At 34.4% G+C, this 8,704-nt stretch overlaps 1 protein-coding gene across 1 annotated transcript; it reads right to left on the bottom strand.

Moving 5' to 3' along the window:
* Window positions 1-308: 308 nt before the first annotated feature.
* On the bottom strand, window positions 309-3,475 carry LOC131060751 (transcription factor SCREAM2). Its single transcript, XM_057994124.2, is given in 6 exon segments — window positions 309-374; window positions 464-625; window positions 1,510-1,650; window positions 1,652-1,729; window positions 2,836-2,858; window positions 2,861-3,475. Coding segments are annotated over 6 exon segments (1,059 nt in total). The 5' UTR covers window positions 3,450-3,475.
* Window positions 3,476-8,704: the final 5,229 nt, after the last annotated feature.

Genomic DNA, 8,704 nt, shown 5'->3' with positions numbered 1-8,704 from the left:
TTTAAACTTAGAATACATATGAACATGTGCATATCCTAGCACTTATTTACAGATCAAAACGACAGTACGGATTGACTAACAGGTGTGTTAGTCGCACATTTTACTCCGTCGATTTTGCAATTGACAGCTGCGATTGACTAACTTGTCGCTAACACGCTGTACGAAAGATCCATTTTGAAACCAAAATTAACATAGCCCTTATTTATAGCCCTTATTTATAACTTTTATGATAGAGCCCATATTACGCGGAGTATCAATAGTTTAAACGAGACTGCTTCAAAACCTAAGATAACAAACACTTGTTGTATTTAACTTGCGCTGTGGAGCAGAAGTTTTTTTATCTCTTCAGCTGGAATGTCATTCCCCATTGATTGCTGCCAAAAATCCAAAGTAAGGCCATTTACTAGTATAAGGGTTTAAGCTTATGACCAAGAGAACAAACTCAAGGTACAATAAATAGTACCTCTGCTTGAAAAACATCGACGGAAAATCCATCGAAGCAGCTTATAACAGCTTGGTTGACATCAAGACCAAGTACATGTAGTGTTTGCATTGTAGACAGAAGCAAACCAGGCTTTCTGGAACAGAACATGTGAATCTTACTTTCTCTTTTACTCACTTCCACCTGTAAATATATCAGGAATGAGATGAGGAGACCTTTATCGAATAGATCATATTTAAACATCGTATTGTAAATTTTGATTTGTTTGGGTGGTAGATCTGAAATTACACTAATTTTTCTAGTAAGGTTCATTTATTAGCATGATTTCAGATGAGCCACCTAAACAAGTCAAAGCTTAGAGTTGGTGTTTAAGCAAAACCCCTCAAAAATGACAATTATACATTCATATTTGAAAATTAATAAAACATTCTTAAATAAGTGTCTATATTATCAATGTATAAAATAACTAACACATATTAAAAAATGGGTGGAAAGAATCACGCCCCAAGAATCCTAATGAAACAACAAAATTTGCATAATTCTATTCAATACTTGATCAGAATATAGAGCAGAAACGAAGATTTTCTTTGTACATAATGAGAGGAATGGGTGATAACAGTTGCATCAAAGCATTTTCTCTCAGATCAAATAGGAAATCGGCCTTGAATGATAGGAGAGATGCACTCTCTTCATTTGGAGCTTCTTCATTGCTAACTATGATATTCATTGAAAAAAACCCAAAAGTTGCAGTCATTCTAAGCATGGAATTTTCAGAGGAATGTAAAGACATTATAATGCTTGGAAGGGGAAGCTGATCGTTTACAGTTGTCTACCACTTGGGTAGCACCTTTCTCTTGGGAGTCACTACTTATTTGTTTGTAACTTGTGATATTGTATTTATTTTTTATTTTTTTTGGCATATTCTATTCAGAATTAGATACCTTTGGTACTTTATATGGTGGATATGATGCGTTGTTAGTGATTCAACTGTCCTCTTTTTGTTATGTTGTGGAAATTAATATGAACTTTTAGATTCTCTGAGTAAATGAAGTACAACTCTGGCTAACCTTTACTGGTTTTGTGTCCGGATTAGGCAGTGAAAGATGAGTCTTTCTTATCTTCACAGAGAGAAGCAGGGTGTATAGGTGTGAAGCGATGGGACATTGAGGAACCAGGCAGATAAGGAGCCTCTGAAGATTGAATGAGCTCATTTTGCAGTTCATTAATACGTTGAAGAAGCTCATTCATGTATCCAACAGCATCTCCCAAAATTGAGGCCCTGTCCATCTGTTATAAAAAATGAAAAGCCCAAAAGAGTTATGGTTATGGTTGGCTTACAGTAAGGAGCTGAATTTACTATGTAGCAAACTTCTCAAACTTCTACACATCTAATTTTTATAAAATTAAAAATGGCAGAGAGGCTCTTCAATTCTATTGTCTATCCAGCAATGCACCTTAGATCTTATTTATTAATCAATTAAAAATAAAAATAAAAATATTATTTTGATTTTCAAATTAATTAATAAATATGATTAAAAGTGTATTCTGATTGCTCGATAGACGTTTCCCTGTTCAGTCACCTGCTTTAGAAAAACTCCCCTAAACACCAGTCCAGATGATCAAAGCCAGTACCATATGGAAATATTTACTGAAGCTATTGGTTTTGACTCTTAGAAACCTCAAACCCAGAATGCTACTACATAGAAACTTAACAATCTGTGCTTTTGAACTTTGAATATACAATAACTTTCACCTAAAGAACAACCCTCCATTAACTGATTTCTTAGGAGGAGGACCACTCTTAGTATTTCTGAGTAGTCATATGAGACAAAGAGAATGTTTTTCGAAATTAAAATACTCTGCATCTTCTTAATTGTAGAAACAACGTACTCTATTTGAAGCATGGACAAACCACAGGCATACAGAATTGTCTATAAGAAAAAACATCTACCGCAATGCACTGTGTTCTATCAATTGAACTATTGGCCCCCTCTTTGGTCAGCCCATCATTGTTTCAGGTGTGATATATTTTCAATATTGCTGCCAGGCTCTGATATGACATGTTGAACTATAGTTCATATGAACCAGCTAAAACTCAAACTTAAAAAGCTTCCATTTACTACTGGAATGTTCTACCAACTGACTTACTGACCCCTCTTTGACCAGCCGATTGTCAATCTGGATGTCTTATTTCCAACACTCCCTACCAATTAAAATCAAAGAAGTTACCCTGATTAACCAGACAAAATATGTCACCATACCAGGCAAACTTAATTTCATTGATCTTAAGAGCAATTTCTGCTGCCAAACCCTGCTAAGGGCCATGCTAGTAGCACAATTCCAACACAACATGGCCAAACTAGAGCCTTAAACACTCATAGTTATATACTTACCTTGGAGATCTTGGGCACCACTGACGAAGCATGGAGAGACGATCATTCAACTTCTTCCTCCTCCTCCTCTCTGCCATGAGATTCTTAGCAGAAAAACAGTTGTGATTCTTCTTCCCTTTGCTGTTACCAACACCAACTTTACCCATATCAGAACTATTAGTTCTCCTTTCAAAACCAACGTCATTAAAGACACAGTGCTGCTTCTCATTCCTACCATCTGCAGATTTTCCTCCATTCATTGTAACCAATTCACCCACATCACCAAATATTTTCTGTCTCTGCTCATCACCATTAATCCAAGAAGAAGCCTCCACACTCCCAAATCCTGAGGAAAAGCAGCCCTGAACATCAAAATTTCCAGCAATATTCATCATCCCACTAATATTGTTCAGCGTTAAGCTTAATGGGGCTGGTGGGTAAGCCAGAGAAGAGCTCAAAAGACCCTCCTCATTTCCTTGACTGGTGTCAAATGCTGGATTATAGTAACATTGTTTCCCAATGAGATAATCATGATTGTAAGTGTAGTTCCACTTAGATTCTTCTTGTTCTCCAGGAAGAGCAGTTGGTGCATTAAAAAAAGATAAACTCTTGTCTACAGAGTCAGACCAAGCCATTTGTATACACCTTGGAAACTTGATAATTATGCCCTGTTGGGTGTGGGGGCAAATATATCCTATAATCTCTACAAAAGTTTTAACCATAGTTAATGGCTAGGGTCAATATTAACTTGGGAAAAACGAGCATGGCATAAGAAGTTGGAAATGGCTAATTCTCCTCAGAAATGGCACCTATGGCCAACCCTTAACACATACATTTTTGCATGCATAGGCATAGATTTATAAAGAAGATACGATGCATGTTACTCCAGGAATATTTTACTGTGTTTATTGATAAATAATGGTAAAAGTTGTATACTTTTTGTATATGCTTGTCAAGTGGAAAAAGCATTTGAATTTTTTTTATTGGATGTACCATTAAAGGCCGTATCTTGTAATTGGATATGTCAGCCATTATGTTAATGAATAATGTTAATTAGTAGAAAGTTCTTGTTCATTGTAAAAGACAGGATAATTTATTTGCATGTGAAGAGGAGAGAAGAGTAGTTTGGTGCAATTGGCATGTAGATTGGATAGAGTTGTTTATGAAGAGAATAATCAATCAATTAGTATATTCTTTGGTGGTGTGTAACTTTAAATTTATTCATCATTATTGTTTATGAGTTGGACAAAGATAATTGAAGTATTGCACTCGTCAAATCACTTCTATCACTTCTATTTATGTAGTAAAAGTCAATAGAACAAGGGAGTGTCTAAAGGACTACCTTCAAGTCATGAGGAAGGAGTTTCAACAATATTTCTATGTAAGGTAGGCATTGTGCCAACTTAATTGCTTGCTTCATGAGGAATTAGTGCTTGAAGGAAAATGATTGTGTTGATGCATGAAGTTGTGGTTGGAATGTGGGGATTATTTGGTGAACCTCTAAAGGGGTATTGTTATAGCAATTCTTTTGTGGCTAGGGGCATTGTTGGCGTGGATTGAACCTAGATCCTATTGAGCACCAACATGAAAAGTGTTGAGATGATAGTTTTCTATCTCAACCAATTCTTAAAAGAGGGCTATTTCTCTTGCTCATATCCTAGTGTTTTTATTCCTAGATCCACTACAAGATAATAAGTATCTCCTAAAGTTGTTTAGGTTGAAGGCTTCTTGGTTTGGTTAAGCTATTTCAAACTCATGTAAAATGGACCTTATCTAATCCTTTTTGACCCTAGGACACATAAACTTGATAGTGGGATAGAAATTAGGAAATGTTTGTCTTGTTGATTTTCTTAAACATGTTAGCAGCGACTTTTGATCACTTGATGTAACCCTGAATGAAAATGAAAACTAACTAAATGCTTTGATCCAAATGCAAGAAATAGATTATAGTATCCTATGTTTTTCCGTTTCTCCAAAATGAAATGTGAACTAATTAGGTGATTTAATTAAATGATGCTTACATACACTTTTAGCAATTTTTTTCATTAATTTTTTATTTTGGTTGATTAATTCATTGATTTACTTGGGCCAATTAGCAAGGGCTTTTCACTTGTTACCTTGCCATATTGCCAATAGTTTTTTGAGATGATTATGAGTGATGTTTCTAAATTGAAACTAAATATATAATCTAGTTCAAGATATCTAATGTAACAACACAAATAAATTATATCTAGTTGTTTCTAACTAAATCATGATGTAGTAACAAAATATTACCAATTTGACCATGATTGTAGATAATAAATTTATTTGCAATTCTAATCTAATCTTTGTCAAGGAAAATCAATCTTATAATTCAAAACAATGAACACAATGAAACCTCACACAAGAGAAATTAGCATATGGGATCCTTGGTGAAGATGTACTATGTAAGTCCTTAAGGGCTCCACTTTCATATTCTATTATCTTGTATTCTAGTCTCATGTCACTAGCCTTTGGTATTTCGATTAATTAAAGGAGTATAAAAGATAGGGAACTAAGATTAAGGGATGTGCTAAAGTGTCATGTTGTAATAGTAGAAGCTTCAAAGAAGCAATTCAAAGATAACCTTAAGGTTTGTAGGGAGCATGTATTCTACAAAGAAACTAGAGAACTTGGTCTAGATGTCTTATAATTGACCCACTAGCCTACTCAAATAGCTTGGAACTCATAAAAAGGGCTTCTAATGTTGAATCATATACCAAAGATACCTTTGAAATCCAAATGAGGCTGTTTAAATAGGCTACAAATCATATTTTAAAATCATGATGGGAAACTTCAATAACTAATAATGGATAGGTAGAGTCAAAACTCAACTAAGCTTGTAGTTAAAATCTAAAATGGTGGAGAAAGACCAAATTGAGAGTTATCACATGTCAATTTTGAAAATTGAGGTGAAGCATTTAACTAGTGGGTTTGCTTGCATCACTAAGGTGAATTGTGCCTTTTCTCAATGCATGTCACTTGAGTGACCCTTGAGATGTTTGAGCTCTCTTGAACACACCCAAAGATTGAGAGCAGTGGGGGAGGTAAATCAATGTAAAAAAAACCTTTCTTTTGATTAGTTATTCATTCGGCATTAATGATTTAAGCAACAGGAACAAAGAGAAACCAAAACACACAACCACAACACCAAATCTACGTACAAAACCCCATAGGGGAAAAACCACAGTGAGAAAATCTTCTTGGATCTACTATCCAAATATAGCCTCACAAGTGAAAATAACAATGCATTATACTTTATGGGCTACAACCCAAAGGAAAATGCAACACCCTTAATACAACATGTCTTTACAATATTGACAATTTGAATTGTTATAAAGATGCATTTATCATATGCGGATGGTACAACTCTCTTCTTTCATACACTTATACCATTTCCACACTTTTGCAAATGATTTGATCTTCTATATATATCCTCATCAACTTCTCAAGTCTTCAACTAAGTCAGCTCCAAGATAGCTCGTATTTGAAAGCATGAAATACTTTGTCAGATGGCCTCAAACACTTCTATTATGAAAGATAATAAGTTATGAATCAACCCCAAGCATAAGTAGGCCCAAAGACATCCCAAAGTATCCTCTTAAGAAAATACAAATAATCAAAGATCAAACTATCTAAGTGAAGGAAATAAGTCATGTCAGCCCAACAACAACAAGTCATCAAAACTGTCAACTTCAATTCTTTTGATCTATCAAAGAGAGACAAATGTTACCATGTAGATCAAGATAGGAGCATTATATACCTTTCAAAGTGTCCTTGCAATCTTCTTTTGTAGTATCAAGATAATGTTCATGTCTTAGATAATTTTCTGAAAAAAAAAAGTGATGATAGAGACACAACTACTCATCTAATATTTACTTGACTCCTTCAAACATACAAGATCCAATATATAATTTCACACCTTGGGACAAACATATCATAAATAAGTTCATCATGAAATTTAGAAGATATGGTGCAACGAATACCTACAACACTTTCAGACCTCTTAATATCATGATTACATCTGTAATGGTCTTCCAAACTGTGTCCAAATTACCTTACTGCCATCATCACGTTGTCTTGGACTTTCAAACTACTTTATTGACCTCAAACATGCTGACTCATCAGCCATGTTGTAAGCATCAAACTATTTGCATCAACCCATCTCTCATTTACATCTACACGAAATCATCTCACTATTTTTACATCTACATCAATTTATCTCTTTTCCATACTATAAGTTGATATCAATGAAAACAATAAATAATGTGTTAAAATCAATGACAACATATTGTTCTCTATCTACAACAATCTCCCCCTTTGTCAAAGATGGTTGTTGATCCCCAAAGTTTGCAGTTGTGAAGAAACAATCTTATGGGAATTTCAGTGAATGGGGGACTATTTACGCTTCACTAAACAACCACTACGATTTTAGAAGCCTACTCTTCAAATATTTTAGAAGGAAAAAGGGAAGAACGAAACATGGAAATGAAATCTATATTTAAGGTGATACGCTAGAATTTTCACCACATCTTAGATTTACTTTTAAAAAATAAGAAATATGTAATCTCTTGAAAAATTTAAGCACAAAATACCACTCTTTTCATTGTTAGAAAGAGAACAAAATGTATAAGTTCACGAGACTAAATATAATATTCAAATCCTTCTATGAGAAGCACTTATTAAGGCTTGACTAATATACAAATTTATTATCTACTTTAGATCCTTATTCATGTATAACTTCTAGTTCATTATACCAACATGAAATGAAACCAAATTCAAATATCACAAGCCATCAAAAGAGTTAATGATACATGATTCAATAACCTATCAAATTGAATTTGAGATCATAAGAGTCAAAATGAAGACAATTTCTCTACTTATTTGTGACATAGAAATTTAAATCATCCACTGAAGAAAACAATACAACAATACAGATAGAAGAGGCAAACTAGGCATAACTTGATATACTTTCCTTCGTTAGATAATGAAATGAAGCTAAAAATATTAGCAGAAATAGAGTATTAGCATATTTCAAAATATTATCACCCTTAATACTAAATGCCTACTGGCTTAAATAGAACCCAAAACTCCTAACTAACCAAAGAGTGCAACTGAATAAAAGCCTATGCATTTTTTTCGTGTGTAAATATCATCATGGAGATCATTGCAATAGCCTTGAGCCACTTCATTATTATTCCTTGTTTGCATTATTAATAGAGACACCTGGACACGTGGCACACAAGTAGGGCTCGTTGCTTCTTTTCTTCTTCTTTCTTGTGAAAATCACGCACAGGAAACACCTGGTGATCAGTGTGAGGAGCACCCCAAAACACCTGGTGATCAGTGTGATGAGAACAGGAAACACGAGGGACCATGAAAAGAGAGCATTGAAAAGCGACAAGTGGCGGTTTCATATGCCTTACAAAAAATTTAAACTTACGGCATAAAAGAAACTCCACCAAATGACCAAGTGGCAACGCTTTTGGTGCTAATCAAAATTTCAGTCCAAGGATTACAAAAAGGGTTGGCATTTAACAAAAGATGTGGACTTATGGGAACATGATCATATTAAGTACTTAACCCCACACACATATATATGGCTACTCTTGGGGGTTCTTTACCCACAAAGAAAAAGGGATTCAAAAGCTCTGGTTTACGATAGAAGGTGCAAGAAAAAAGAAAAGATAGGGAAATGAGATCACAATTTCTTCAAAAAAGATTGCAGTGTCGCTTAATCTATATTAGATGAATGAGTATACAATTTTAGATCTTCGAGATCCTGGTCCAAATCTATCATATCTCAAAAAGAGATGGTAGGCAAGGTTGTCTGTGTGGTTTCTAAATAAAAATTGAATTATGCCAGAGGGTG

The sequence above is a fragment of the Cryptomeria japonica genome, chromosome 10, assembly GCF_030272615.1.
Source record: "Cryptomeria japonica chromosome 10, Sugi_1.0, whole genome shotgun sequence".
Taxonomy (NCBI): domain Eukaryota; kingdom Viridiplantae; phylum Streptophyta; class Pinopsida; order Cupressales; family Cupressaceae; genus Cryptomeria; species Cryptomeria japonica.
The sequence above is the reverse complement of the archived record's forward strand: the minus strand, read 5'-3'. Positions and strand labels throughout refer to the sequence as shown.